This window comes from Lepus europaeus, chromosome X (assembly GCF_033115175.1).
Source record: "Lepus europaeus isolate LE1 chromosome X, mLepTim1.pri, whole genome shotgun sequence".
Lineage (NCBI taxonomy): Eukaryota > Metazoa > Chordata > Mammalia > Lagomorpha > Leporidae > Lepus > Lepus europaeus.
The window spans coordinates 98,715,860-98,730,521 of record NC_084850.1 but is presented as its reverse complement, the minus strand read 5'-3'; the positions used below and the strand labels follow the sequence as shown (position 1 = coordinate 98,730,521).

Genomic DNA, 14,662 nt, shown 5'->3' with positions numbered 1-14,662 from the left:
AAAGTAGATTTAATTTTTAAAAAGCTGGTGAGCACCAGTTGTATTTAAAAAAGTCATGTCATAAATATAGCTGGTTGGGTAACATTACTGCCCCCATTGAACACTGGATGCTGGCCCTGCTGCCCGTTCTGTCCCCAGAAACTGGATTTCCTTGTGGCTGTTGTTCCCATCACAACTGTGGTATGAATTCCATCACTGCATCATTGAATTGCTCCTTTCAGACAAAGTGTTAGGTGGGAGTTGTGATTGTGTAGTGAAGAGGTGACTCAGCAGGTCTAGAGTGTTCAAACCAGTGTGCATTCCACCCTGCACCCTCCCCCTCCAAAAACAAAAAAGGTATTTTGCAAAGAAGGGTTTGGTTTTTGACATCTAGGTGATAACCTGTAAGACCTTAGATTATTCTGCCCGATTAGATAGTGTCTTTGTTGACCTGGGGCCTCACAGTATTAGTTTGACTTCTGCGTGGACTGGAAGTTGAGTAATAAACAAGGTCAGTCACATAAGTGCTCCAGGTCTGTCTTATTGACAGTCAATAAAAAATCTTGGGCACCAGGACTTGAATAAGCATCCCTGGTTGACAATAACTCCACGTGTTTTCACGCACCATTGTTGGGAGAATTAAACACTGACCATGCAACTCCTTTGGGAAAGAACTACTGAAAGCTTGTGCCTGGTCTCTCCTGGACTGTGCCCTATGTACTTTTTACCTTGTTGATTTTTATTTGTAGCCTTTCACTGTAGTAAACCATTGCTATAAGTTTAGCAACTTTTCTGAATTCTGAGTCTTTCTGGTAAATCATTGACTCAGAAGGTGGTCTTTAGGAGCTTGCCACACTGGTAAATCCTAGATTGCAATCTCCTAGCTACCAAGGGGATATGAAAAAAAATGAATATCTGGCCTTTGTAGCTTTTGCACTTGGAACTATTAATGTATTGTAAAGTGTATCCACTCTGTTACCTTACTAAAATGTGAAAAACATTGAAATACATCTGGCCCTAAGAGTGTTTAGTGAAGATCTGTAGGACTGGGGCAGTGCTGTAGAGTATTGGGTAAAGTCACTGCCTGCAGTGTTGGCATCCCAAATGGGTGCCGGTTCAAGTCCCAGCTGCTCCCTTTCTGATCCAGCTCCCTGCTAATGTGCCTGGGAAAGTGGCAGAGTATGGCTCAAGTGCTTGGGCCTCTGCACCCACATAGGAGACCTGGAGGAAGCTCCTGACTCCTGGCTTTGGATCGACTCAGCTCTGGCTGCTGTGATCATTTTGGGGAGTGAACCAGCAGATGGAAGATTCTTTCTCTCTCTTTCTCTTCTCCTCTCCTTCCCTCTAACTCTGCCTTTCAAGTAAATAAATAAATCTTTAAAAAAAAAGATCTATAGGACTATATAAACAACTAAAATCAGTAAGACAGTTACACAGCCCAAATGAAAAACAGGTAAAAAACTTGCATTTGCAGAAGCACTTTAGAAAAATCTAGTATGTCCACTACTATATAAAAGTGTGTTCTACCATATTACTCATCAGAAATATAGATTTCAAAAAAGGATATATGAATAAATACACATGATATTGATAAGAAGTTGGAAAAGTTTTATAATAGGCACTATAATAGGCACTATAGAATATTGTTAATCTTGCTCCTGGGCATCTAGTATCATAGACATAAAACATATGAAGCATTGAAATATAAAGAATACTTGTATAAGCATCATGATTGCAATGTTATCTGTATGTGCCACTCTCCCCTGAAACCTAGAAACTAAATGTTCATCCATGGGGAATGGTTGGATATATTTTGGTTCATTCCTATCATGGAATATCATATAGTCATTTAAAAGAATGAATCAGAAGTACACTGTGCTTAAGTAAATCAGATATATGAGTTACGTGGTATCTTCATTTTGTACAACAATAAAGGATGGCTTTTTAAGCGTGCAACAACAACAAAAATGAGTAAAACTGCAGGTGGGGCAGTTGAAGATAGAAGTGAAAGAAAAGAGAAGCAGTAAGCATAAAAATGCTGCTCGAAGTATTTGTGGCATATGTGTAATTCCGTTGATATAAAATTCCATGCATACATATGCACAGTGATATATGAAAAGATGGCATCAAAATCTTAGCAATTATCAAGGTGCTGAGGTTTAGAGTGATGTCAATTTCTGAAACATTTAGGTGTTTGAATTTTTAGTTATGAATATGCATTATTTACATAATGAGGGAAACTGAGTGACTATCACAGGGGAAAAATGCATCTCAGGCTTCTTGCTTGAGCAGTGGGGTGGGTGGTGTGGTTCACTCATTCATTAAACAAATAATTTTGAGCATATAAAATGTGCCAGGCATCATTCTTGGTGCTGAGGATACAATGAAGCAAAGAAAAATTCATCTCCCTAAGAAGTTTCCATTCTAATGGGGAAAAAGGGAATAACTAAAGGAGGTGGTGGGGAGGAGAACATATTTGAAGGGATCAGTTAAACTGGAGGATACTAAGAGATACCCAATTGGAGAATGAAAGCAGGCAGTTGGATTATGGATCTAGAATTCAAGGGCCAAGTCAGGACTGGAGATGGAGCTATGGAAGCAGATAGCAACAACATGGTGTTTCAGACCGCCTTTCCTGAGTCTGATCACGTCCCACTGCAGACACTTTACAGAGGAAGTGCTGAGGAAAAACAGGCAGCTGACAGGGGAGGTTGCTATGCAACAGATGAGGAAAGTCATCCAGCCAAGCAGAATTGATGTTGGCCCTTGGGGACCAAGTGCTGCAGTCCTTCCTGGTATTAGCTTCCTTTCACATGCAGGCTCCTGGCAGGACCTGATGTAAGAAGGAATGAGAAATGCACAAAGATCTGCTTTGAGTTTTGGGAAAGTATCAGTTTAGTTTGAGCCACCTCACATCTGTATATCATTTTCTGACTTTTTTTTTTTAGTTTCTCCAGTTCCGGAAGCCCTGGAGCATGTGTGCCCTTGGGTAGAACACACATACTATGCTTTCTGTTCTGCATATTGAGAAAACAAACTCATAGAGATCGAGTGTCTTGAGTGAGCTCGCGCTAGTGACACACAGGCTGGGCACTCTGTTCTTGGGATTTTGAAATCAGTCCAGTCTCTCTCCTCAATACCACAGTTGCTCCAGATCCCAAACCTCGGCCAAGGAAGGAAGCAGGGCAAACATTGACTGAAGTAGAGTTTGCCATGGCACAGACACACAAGTGCCTGGTTGTCTTGGCCATTTAAACAGGCACCAGGAAAATCTTGGGGACAACATCATTGTGTCACTCAGAGGAAAGAGTCCTGGGTGACATTGGGAGCTGAGTGGGCCCCAAGGAACAATTCTTTGGCCTGGGGGCTTTATCCTGTGCCCTCCTGAATGCAGAACATGAGCTTAGGCCTCCTAGAAAACAGTTTGCTTGTTTGGGACAGATGTTGGGATTAGGGGAGGCCAGGGGCTCAAATGGAGGAGTGAAAAGTGCATAATTTGGGCTTTGGAGTTATGAAAGCCCAGGCCCAAAGTTTGCATTTTCTGTTTACTGGTGCCTTTCTGGCCTTCTCTAGTTTGAGCAATGTATCTGCATCTCAACTTCTTGGTCTTTGGGATGGGGATGCTGACACGCACCTTCCAGGGCTGCTCTAAGAAGAAAATAAGCCTCAGCATAGATCTTGCTGTGATGTAAGTGGGTTCTGCACTAAAGTTCATGGGAATGCAAAGTATGGGAAACCTGCATGTATTTCAAAAAATATGTTGACACCAAAATAAGCTTATCTTTCAATTTTGTTTGTACGAACTTTTTGGAAGTCGCCTTGTACAAGCTGTGTCCTTCCCTCCCACAATGCACACAACATGATAACATTGACTGGAGCTTCAGACAAGGGCAGCAGGCAAGGAGCTAATCTGAGTCTGGAAGCCAGTGAGGGTTGCATGTGGTCACGTGGCAGGCACAGACTCCAATAGTGTGTACTTTCTGGCCATTTCCTTCCCTGGGTTGCAAAGCAGATGAGCTCAGCAGGGGCCCAGCACTTGTTGCAATTAGAGATTCTCCACAGAGATCTCCTTAATAGTGACCTAAACTGTGCTGGGAAGGGGGTGGAACTGCAGGCCGACCTGATGGGAGGGGCCTGGAATAGAGGAGGGATAGAACAGAGACGCATTGCGGAAAAGGTAGGGGGCCGGTGTATGGGGCAAGGGGTGGGACCTAGAGGCACGGCGCATCTGTTGGGGGAGGGGATGTAGAGGAAGAGGAGGAACCGTTGTATACTGTCGACCTGGTTGGTGGTGGGATGGTGTGTTGGCAAAGGGGGCGGGGCCGCGTTCCAATGCGCATGTGTGTGGTGCTCTCCCGGACGAAGCTTTTGTTGGGAAAGTGGGCGGGTTTGTAGTTGGTCGCCCAGTCGTGGCGCATGCGCGTAACCTCCTGAGGCAGTGGGTGGTATATTAGGCGAAGAGGCGGGGTCGCCCAAGCTGCCGCGCTGGCATTTTCTCCTAGACAAGGAGAGAGTGCGGCTGCTGAGAGCCAAGCGCAGCAATCCTGATCCTCTCAGTCGTGAAGAAGGGAGGCAACGAGGGGGTTGGGGTTGGGGCCTGAGGCAAGGTGAGAACTAGCTCCCAGAGAGGGCGTCTGTCCCCGGTGCGGGTCTCTTCCCCCATTTTTTATCCCCATCTCTTAACCCCGATTTCTGAATCCCCCCTTCCACTGCCGGAACCCCGATTTACACCTCCCACCCGATCCTTTCTGATTCAGAGCCCCTGTTTGCTCTCTGAACCCTTGACCAATTCCTCTCAGAGGTCCTCACAGAGTCCTTAAGATTTCTTGACTCTGACCCGTACTGTGTGGAGATTCTTCCTGACTGAAAAATCTCCATTCAACTTCCCGAACGCGGATCCCACCACGCCCCACCCTCGGATTCAGAACTCTGATCCGTTTCCCGAGCCCCGATTTGAAGCCTTTGCCCTGTTAGTTGCTTCTCGGAATTCAGAATCTCCATCCGCACGCCCATTCACGTTTCCCGCTCCGCTCTGGTCCGTTCCTCCTCAGCCCCAGCACCTCAGCCACTTCACCACCAGACGGCACACCCCTGCCCCCTCCCCTTCCGCTCCGATTTGGCCCTTCGTATTTGCCCTGTGTAGTATAACGCCCAGCTCCTTTCCCTCAACCCCCAGGCTCTGCTCTTGCCAGAGGGACAGGAGCCATGGCTCAGAAAATGGACTGTGGTGCAGGCCTCCTCGGCTTCCAGGTGAGATCTCCGCTCCTCACCCCAGCATTTCCCCTCCGACACTTCCCTCCCCCCCAGCCCCTTTCATCAGCCCAGCACCTGGATCTGATTTGGCCCTCTTCCGTGCCTAGACATTGCCGTTTTTCAAATTTGCAGCATTTATCTAAGGGGAAAGAAGCATCCCTTTTCAGCCATCAGTCCCTGCTTAGAGAAAGGGGAGACCCTGTTAGTAGTCAGGGCAATCTGCCCAGAGAATGCGGGCTGGGTGAAGGAACCATTTTCCATAGGCCTGGAGTGCAGAGCAGTCTGTCGCCCCCTCCCCCAACCTCCCACCTCCACCCTCCCTCTGTCCCGCATTCCTGACTTGCTGTGACACCCCCCCTTACTCTCCTCAACTCCTTGCTCCGCCTCCTAAACTGAGCTCCTGCTGCACTCCTTACCAGCTCTGCTCCAACCCCACTGATTCAGACCTTGCTTGCCTTTGTGCCCACTCCTCACATTGCTCTAATTGTCATTTTGCCCCTGCCCTGCACCGGTCCACCACATGTTTTGTGCTCACCCCGCCTCCCTTTGCCCGCTGCCTGCTCCCTGGGTTCCTGCCATAGCCCTGTTTTTGCAACAACCATCCTCCTGCACCTTCCCAGCTGTGCTGTGCCACCCCTGCTGTTCCAACCTGAGCCCCAGAGATTAAATTTGTTTCTCCTGTGTTTGCAGACGGAGGCCTCTGTAGAAGACAGCACTTTGCTTATGCAGACCTTGATGGAGGCGATCCAGATCTCAGAGGCTCCACCTACCAACCAGGCCACAGCAGCTGCCAGCGGGCAAAATGCTAGTCCCCAGAGTTCACAGCCCCCTACTGCCAATGAGATCGCTGATACTCAGGTCTCAGCAGCTGCTGCTAGGCCTAAGACGGCCTTTAAAGTGCAGAATGGCACCCCAAAGGGCCCAAGTGGTGTCTATGATTTCTCTCAGGCACATAATGCCAAGGAGATGCCCAATGCTCAGCCTAAGGCAGCCTTTAAGTCCCAGAATGGCACCCCGAAGGGCCCAAGTGCTGCTTATGATTTTTCCCAGGCAGCAGCCACTGGGGAGTTAGCTGCTAACAAGTCCGAGATGGCCTTTAAGGCCCAGAATGCCACTACTAAGGTAGGCCCAAATGCTACTTACAATTTCTCTCAGTCTTTCAATGCCAATGAGATGGCCAATAACCGACCTAAGACAGCCTTCAAGGCTTGGAATGGTACCACTAAGGTCCCAACAGCTGACAGCCAGACCCAGAATGTAAACCAGGCCAAAATGGCCAATTCCCAGGCAGACATAGAGACCAACCCAGGTATCACTGAATCTGATGGTGCAGCTGCACAGACATCAGCAGATGGACCCCAGGCTCAGAATCTGGAGTCCCGGACTATAATACGGGGCAAGAGGACCCGCAAGGTGAGATCCCCACTAGCGTCACTTTGCTTTGGGCTCTCTCCTTTCTTCTCTGAGATTGTTCATTTGTTCTAAATAAAACAAATATATATATATCAATAGATATAGATATAGATCTGCCTTATTTAGCTAAGCTGTAGATAATGTTGAAGTGAATTTTTTTTTCTGTCCTCTGAGTGTCCATAGACTGATGGGGAGTTAACATATGGAAGCAGACATCCAACTTGTATGTAATTCAGTTTACATTCGGATAGTAACCACCATGTATCAAATCTTGAGCTAGTTCACACAAGTTATCTTATTAAATTTTGAAGTCAGCTCTTACCAGTTGGGGACCATAGTCTTAGTTTTACAAAGAAGGAAACTCAGTCCCAGAGAAGTGAAGTGACTTGAGTGATTTGTTCAGGGTGGTACAAGCAGAGCGAGTGGTGGACATAGGAAGAGAAGAAGCCTCAGGCCCCACCCCTGGGTTGCTCTTGGCCTGGTTCGGAGATGCAACTCCTGCTTGGAAGACAGTGAAAGACAAGCCCAGGACTCAGGGTGACCAGTGGCTAGTGGGTCAGGCTGTCGTTACAGGTGAGGGTTTAGGGGGATTTCCTGAAATAGATAGGGTGAGGACACAGAATCAATTTGTGACCCTGGATTTTCCTTCTCTCTGATAATGCAGATTAATAACTTGAATGTGGAAGAAAACAGCAGTGGCGATCAGAGACGGGCCCCGCTGGCTGCAGGGACCTGGAGGTCTGCACCAGTTCCAGTAACCACTCAGAACCCACCTGGTGCACCACCCAATGTGCTCTGGCAGACCCCACTGGCTTGGCAGAACCCATCAGGCTGGCAAAACCAGACAACCAGGCAGACCGCACCAGCACGTCAGAGCCCCCCAGCTAGGCAGACCCCACCAGCCTGGCAGAGTCCAGTTGCTTGGCAGAACCCAGTGATCTGGCCAAACCCAGTGATCTGGCAGAATCCTGTGATCTGGCCGAACCCGATTGTCTGGCCTGGCCCAGTTGTCTGGCCAAACCCACTGGCCTGGCAGAATCCACCTGGATGGCAGACCCCACCTGGATGGCAAACCTCACCGGGATGGCAGGGCCCTCCAGACTGGCAAGGCCCTCCTGACTGGCCACTGCCTCCCGACTGGCCACTTCCCACTGATTGGCCTCTCCCACCTGACTGGCCACTTCCACCTGACTGGATCCCTGCTGATTGGCCAATTCCTCCTGACTGGCAGAACCTGAGACCCTCGCCTAACCTGCGCCCCTCTCCCAACTCGCGTGCCTCACAGAACCCGGGTGCCTCCCAGCCCCGTGATGTGGCCCTTCTTCAGGAAAGAGTAAGAGCTCTTCCTCCTCACTCAACTTCTTTCTTTTACTCTTTGTCATCTTCCCATCTATAATTCAACCAGGTTTTCTTCAGATGTAACTAGTGATTTCTTTTCTCCCAGGCAAATAAATTGGTCAAGTACCTGATGCTCAAAGACTACACAAAGGTGCCCATCAAGCGCTCAGGTAGGCTTCTGTTGTCCCCCTCACACTGAGCTCTGCCCTTCCTTTCACCCGATGCTCTATGGCAGGGGTGAGGAACGTCCAGCCCATGGGCCATATAAAGCTTGAGAAATAATTTGATCTGACCCTGCCAAGGCAATCACAGGTGGAACTCAAAATTCAATAAGTCTATAGCAGGCCAATTTTTAGGTTGATAATTCTGTATGGCCTGCGAATGATGTGATAGATATACAAATGACCCTTGGCAGAAAAATGGTTCCCCACCCCTGCTTTTTGGACATGCCTTTGCTTATAAGCCCTTCCCCTTCTGTCCTCGGCTGTCCATGGCTGATTTTTCTTTTCCACCCTGAGGACCCTGGCTGTGCTACCCTCAGCAGGGCTGGCAAAGGGGCTGCTGCTCTGTGGCCCCTGTTCAGCCCAGATGCTCTCTCCTCTCTCCTACAGAAATGTTGAGGGATATCATTCGTGAATACACTGATGTTTATCCAGAAATCATTGAACGTGCATGCTTTGTCTTGGAGAAGGTGAGAAGGCAGCCCCGAGGAACAGGAATGATGGGGAAAGTTTTGATTTCAAAGATTCATGGGGTTCCTACTGGGAGTTTAGGGCAAGTTTCATAGGGAGGTGAGTGACTGCTTATGGGTAGTTTATGCTAGATTTTGTGATTTCATAATGTGTTTTCTTGCCCCTGTAGAAATTTGGGATTCAACTGAAGGAAATTGACAAGGAAGAGCACTTGTATATTCTCATCAGTACCCCCGAGTCCTTGGCTGGCATACTGGGAACGTAAGATGGGAAAGGAGGTGGAACCTGGTCTTTTACTTGCTGTCTCTTTTTTTTCCTGGGGGTTTCAAGTAGATCAGGTCCAAAGTTCAGGGTCATATTGAAGGTCATTTGCAGAGCTGGGATATAATTCTTTCCTTGCCGAGAATTTTGGTGAAGCTAGAGGGTAAGCTGGCTGGAATCTCTCATTCAAATAGCTTCTGAAAATGTATTGTTTTTGTGCTCTTTTAGGACCAAAGACACACCCAAGCTGGGTCTCCTCTTAGTGATTCTGGGTGTCATCTTCATGAATGGCAACCGTGCCAGTGAGGGTGAGTGGCTGTACTTGCAGCTGGGGGTTGGCTGCAGCCTGATTTCCATGCTCATTTTCCATCCCTTGTCTCCTCTTGCCTCCCATTGCAGCTGTCCTCTGGGAGGCACTACGCAAGATGGGACTGCGTCCTGGGTATGATTGGGCTCTCTCGTCTCTTGCCTGTTTGTATAATCCTTTGGCAACAGAGGATGGTCCCAGGATTGCATTAACCTGGTGGTCTGAAGGGCTTGGTTTGGGGAGGTCCAGAGCCCAAGGATCTGATCTGGGTGGATGGGAAAACAGTCTTAAGCTCTGCCTCTTTTCTCATCTCTGAACTCTGTGCTGGAGCTCTTTGCTTTGCTTAGGGCAAATTCATAGTCTATGATGATGAGTCCTCCTTTTTTTTTACTACCAGGGTGAGACATCCCCTCCTTGGAGATCTGAGGAAACTTCTCACTTATGAGTTTGTAAAGCAGAAGTAAGTGATGCCTAAGGTGCTTTTTTCAGGGCCTCATGATTCTGACTGCATGCTGTTCAGCCTCAGAAAGCCTTTCCCAAGCTTATTCATGACACTGTACCTGCATACATGCACACAGAAAAATGTACTCAGGAGTATTTATTGAGTTTACTACTTGAAGTTGAATTTTTTATAGTAAAGGTGACTTACAAGTAAACCCTGCCCATCATCGCCCCAGTAGACAGTCCCAAGGCTGTGCCAGGCTAAGGCTTTTGTGCTGCAGTGTAATCATTACATCTGACCTCTCTCTGGCTGTTCTATACGATTATAAGAACCTGTAGCTACAGTTATGGCAGAGAGAGTGAGATTAAGTCTTGTCCTTGTCCTTTCTGTGTTTGGATATGCGCCTCATCTGTAGCTATAAGTGATAGCCCTGTGTAGAAACACTGGTACAGCATCTCAAAGGCCTGATTATCGAAGGGTGAATGCTCTGATGGTGTTTAGGAATGAGTCTAGAGGGACGGGGAGAGTTACCACCTGAAATTTTGGATTTTTGAAATCTGGGATTATTGTGCATTGACATATTACCATTTTACCTGGATAGGAAGACAAAGACATTTTGTGCTCTTTCAGATACCTGGACTACAGACGAGTGCCCAACAGCAACCCTCCTGAGTATGAGTTCCTCTGGGGCCTCCGTTCCTATCATGAGACTAGCAAGATGAAAGTGCTGAGATTCATTGCAGAGGTAATGGAGGAACTGCTCTAGAATTAATAGGTCAAGAGATGAGGTATCAGTGGTTGGGAGAGGCCAAGAACAGGAATGAGATCCTCGTATGGCACATGGTAGGTGCTGCATTACTGGTGATAATTTATTGTTGTTATGTAAGCAATAACACAAAAATAGGGGGCTTAATATGTAATAGGTGCTTAATACAATGGTATTTCAAAAATGGGTGGAAGATGGAATTAAAATATGTGTTTTTTTGGTGCAGAAAGGTTTTGAATACCATGTATAACGAGGGATCTTCAAAAAGTTCATGAAAAATGGGAATTATAAGAAAACTGTATGGATTTCAAAAAATTTTTACCAAAATTAACTTACCTCTCTTTAAAAAATGCTTCTTTATTTGTTATTTCCATGTACTTGAAAGACAGAGTGAAAAAAAGAGAGAGATCTTCCATCTACTGGTTCACTCCCTTAATGCCCACAACAGCCAGGGCTGGGTCATGCCAAGGCTGGAAGCCAGAGCCGCGTCTGACTCTCTTATGTGGGTGTCTGGAGCCCATACACTTGAACCATCATCTGCTGCTTCCAGGATGCATTAGCAGAAAGTTGGTTCAGGGCTTCTTGAGTGATGGCTTAACTCACTAAGCCACAGCTTTTGCCTCTAAAGTTATCACTCTCTTTTTAAAAGGCTTTATTTGAAAGGCAGAGTGACAGAAAGGGAGGGAGGGGAGAGAGAGAGAGAGAGAGAGAGAGAGAGAGAGAGAGAGAGAGAATGAGAATGAATATTTCCTGTCTGCTGGTTCATTCTCCTAAGAGCTGCAACAGTGAGACCTGGACTAGGCTGACACCAGGAGCCAGGAACTCCATCCAGGTCTTCTACAAGGGTGGCAGGGGCCCAGGAACTTGGAGCATCTTCCAGGCACGTTAGCAGGGAGCTGGATTGGACTCAAATCAGCACTCTGATATCAGATGCTGGCATCACAAGTGGTGGCTTAACCTGCTGTGCCAAAATGCCAGCACCTAAACTTATCTCTCTCTTTTTTGTTTGAAAGTCAGAGTTACACACAGAGAGAGGAAGAGACAGAGAGATAGATTTTCCATCCACTGGTTCATTCCTCAAATGGCTGCAGTGGCCGGGGCTGGGCCAGGCTGAAGCCAGGAGTCAGGAGCTTCTTCCAGGTCTCCCATGTGGGTGCAGGGGCTCAAGCACTTGGACTGTCTTCCACTGCTTTCCCAGGCACATTAGCAGGGAGCTAGATTGGAAGTCGAGCATCTGGATCTTGAATCAGCAGCCATATGGGACGCTGGCATTGCAGGCAGCAACTTTACCTGCACAATGCTGCCCCCTAAACTTACCTGTTAATTCCATTTTTTCATGAGCATTTTTAAATACCCTCATATATATTAACTAATACTGTTAAGGGTTGGATTTTTAATATTTTTATTCATTAATTTTCCAACTTTATTAAAGTTTTGTTGACATAATGTATATAATGTACAACATTATCTTTAAGTGTTTTTTTGTGTTTTTTTTTCACTTATTCTTAATCAAAATTAACATTTTTGGAATACAAGGTGGTATTTTGGTAATTTGTATAGATTATGGAGTATGTGTATGTAATATGTGTACATTATGGAATGATTAAATGAAGCTGATTAGCTGTCCAAATCACATACTTAGCATTTTTATGATGATAAGATTTAAAATGTACTCAGCAATTTTCAAGTATGCAGTACATTGTCATTAACTATAGTAATCATGTGTTAGAAATTATTCATCCTAAATTAAATTTTGCATGTTTTAACCAGTATCTCCTTCTTCCAGTCTCCCCACCTCCACAATCTCTGGTGACCATTACACTTTGTTCATTTAAGAGTTTGATTCTTTCAGATTCTACCTATAAGTGAGATCGTGCAGTATTTGTCGTTTTGTATCTTATTTCACTTTAACATAATGGCCTCTAGGTACATCCATGCCACCACAAATAGCAGGATTTCTTCCTTTTAAAGGCTGTATAGTATTATCTTTTAAATATACACCTTCTTTATCCAGTCATCCATTGATGGATGCTTAGGTTGATTCTGTATCTTAGTCATTGTAAATAGGTGTGATTCTGTTTTCTGTTCCTCATCTCAGGTTCAGAAAAGAGACCCTCGTGACTGGACTGCACAGTTTATGGAGGCCGCAGATGAGGCCTTGGATGCTTTGGATGCTGCTGCAGCTGAGGCCGAAGCCCGGGCTGAAGCAAGAACCCGCATGGGGATTGGAGATGAAGCTGTATCTGGGCCCTGGAGCTGGGATGACATTGAATTTGAGCTGCTGACCTGGGATGAGGAAGGAGATTTTGGAGATCCCTGGTCCAGAATCCCATTTACTTTCTGGGCCAGATACCACCAGAATGCCCGCTCCAGATTTCCTCAAACCTTTGCTGGCCCCATCATTGGTCCTGGTGGCACAGCCAGTGCCAACTTTGCTGCCAATTTTGGTGCCATTGGATTCTTCTGGGTTGAGTAAAATGTTTGGTAGGTATTTCTCTTTTTGAATTGATAGAGTCCTTGGGGGTTATAATTATGTGCATGAGCTAGGAGTCAGGAAATGTGTGATGAGGAAATGAGGGAATTGTGGGGCAGCACTATTTGGCATTTATATTCCTTATTATTTGAGATACATATCATTGATTTTTCCACTTTTTCTTTCTTATATTCACAGATATTGCTCATCGGTTGCAATAGTCTTTCCCCTGAATTGAGGCTGAAGTCTCAGATTCCTTCTAAAACACAGCTATGTAGAGAGCCACATCCTGTTGACTGAAAGTGGCATGCAAGATAAATTAATTTGCTGTTCCTTGTCTATTGCTTTTTTTCCTTGTGTGCTGTCAAGTTTTGGTATCAGAAATAAACATTGAAATTGCAAAGTGAATTAGATGTGCTCCCCCTTTTTCTTCCTGTGTTTGGGAAGAGATCAGCATATTTAATGAGAGGTGAAGGGTGGATCAGATTTCAGCAGATAGAGATGTGGGTAGATCAAGCTAATGGATTGGGGAAAAAAAGAGGAATTAATGAAGTGTTAATAAGGCCTAGTGTAGTTTTTCAGTGAGCATCATTTAAGCAAATCATGTGATAGATATGTTGCTGAGTGTCTTGAGGTAACACTGAGAGAAATCATAAAATGAAGGGATGTCTAGGTGGTCAGAAGGCTTGATTTAAGACAAGACCTAGAGGCCATTATGTTAAAGTGAAATAAGATACAAAAAGACAAATACTGCACGATCTCACTTATAGGTAGAATCTGAAAGGATCAAACTCTTAAGGAGGAGGTAGAACTAACTACATGTGATAAGGTGTAAGGACTGGATAGTTGAAGAGGAGAGATGCCTGTTCCTGGAGAATGAGGGGTCAGTGGCCTGGGATTCTGGACTGTTGATTTTACTGTGGAAAGTAAAATAACTTCAGATTGGAAGCATGAGTAGGTGCCAAAGTCTCTTCTGTGAGAAGGAATATGCACCCCTAGCCACATCTCCCATGAAAGGATGGGCTCCTAGGCACTCCTCCCATCTCTGGAAATGCTGTCCTCATAATCCCTCACTCCCACAGAACCAGGCCTTTATCAGTCAGGGTCTTCTGGATAGTGAAGGAGAGCTCACAATGGCCTCTTCTCTCCTACAGGAAGAGAGAGACTCTTTGTTGCTTAGAAAACAAGAAAGCAGGACAAAGTTTCATCAGTGCTAGATAAACTTTAGCTATAACTGAACAGGGACCTGGCATGAGCTGCTGAGATCTATGCTGGAAGCAAAAAAAAAATCTCTTACTGAGGACAAAATTAAGCCTAGGCCATAACTTCCTTAGAGTGTGGCTGGTATCTGGGCATGTAGGCAATGATGGCAGTAGGAACTCTTGGGGTAGAATAAAGGAATTTTTGATCTCTTGGAAAGGGCCCATTAGTGGACAGAGAGAGTATCCAAGATTTCCTCGGGTTCCCTGTGATGTCCAGATTTTGTAAAGGGAAAAAAAGAATTAATTTGAAAGGAGACAGCATGGTAAGGGCCCAGCCCCTCCACTGCCTCTTGTCCTCAGTACTAGGATCCCTTTGAGGCAAGCCTGCATGCTGACCCTCAGTTTGACTTGGGGGGAGTCAGCCTGAGGCACATTTGGCAGGGGTCGCCCTAGCTCTGCATCTCTGTGGTGTCTCAGGTTTGAGCTGTGGGTCCTGCATTTCTTGAGTGCTGGTTATTCCACCTGTTGGTGGGAAA

The 14,662-nt window shown here is 46.1% G+C and overlaps 1 protein-coding gene across 3 annotated transcripts in view; it reads left to right on the top strand.

The window, feature by feature from the left end:
* The window catches only part of MAGED1 (MAGE family member D1), a 91,356-nt gene extending 78,030 nt beyond the window's left edge, over positions 1-13,326 (top strand). For 2 of the 3 annotated variants that reach the window (XM_062183775.1, XM_062183773.1), the window contains exons 2-13: positions 5,156-5,229; positions 5,923-6,645; positions 7,310-7,978; positions 8,090-8,153; positions 8,595-8,674; positions 8,845-8,936; positions 9,165-9,244; positions 9,336-9,378; positions 9,641-9,703; positions 10,316-10,430; positions 12,550-12,935; positions 13,123-13,326. In XM_062183775.1, coding sequence (XP_062039759.1) covers positions 5,185-5,229; positions 5,923-6,645; positions 7,310-7,978; positions 8,090-8,153; positions 8,595-8,674; positions 8,845-8,936; positions 9,165-9,244; positions 9,336-9,378; positions 9,641-9,703; positions 10,316-10,430; positions 12,550-12,927 — 2,352 coding nt within the window. In that variant the 5' untranslated portion in view covers positions 5,156-5,184 and the 3' untranslated portion in view covers positions 12,928-12,935; positions 13,123-13,326. Of the gene's footprint in view, positions 1-4,446; positions 4,587-5,155; positions 5,230-5,922; positions 6,646-7,309; positions 7,979-8,089; positions 8,154-8,594; positions 8,675-8,844; positions 8,937-9,164; positions 9,245-9,335; positions 9,379-9,640; positions 9,704-10,315; positions 10,431-12,549; positions 12,936-13,122 lie in introns of those variants that run through there. The other variant, XM_062183774.1, reaches the window with a different exon arrangement.
* Positions 13,327-14,662: the final 1,336 nt, after the last annotated feature.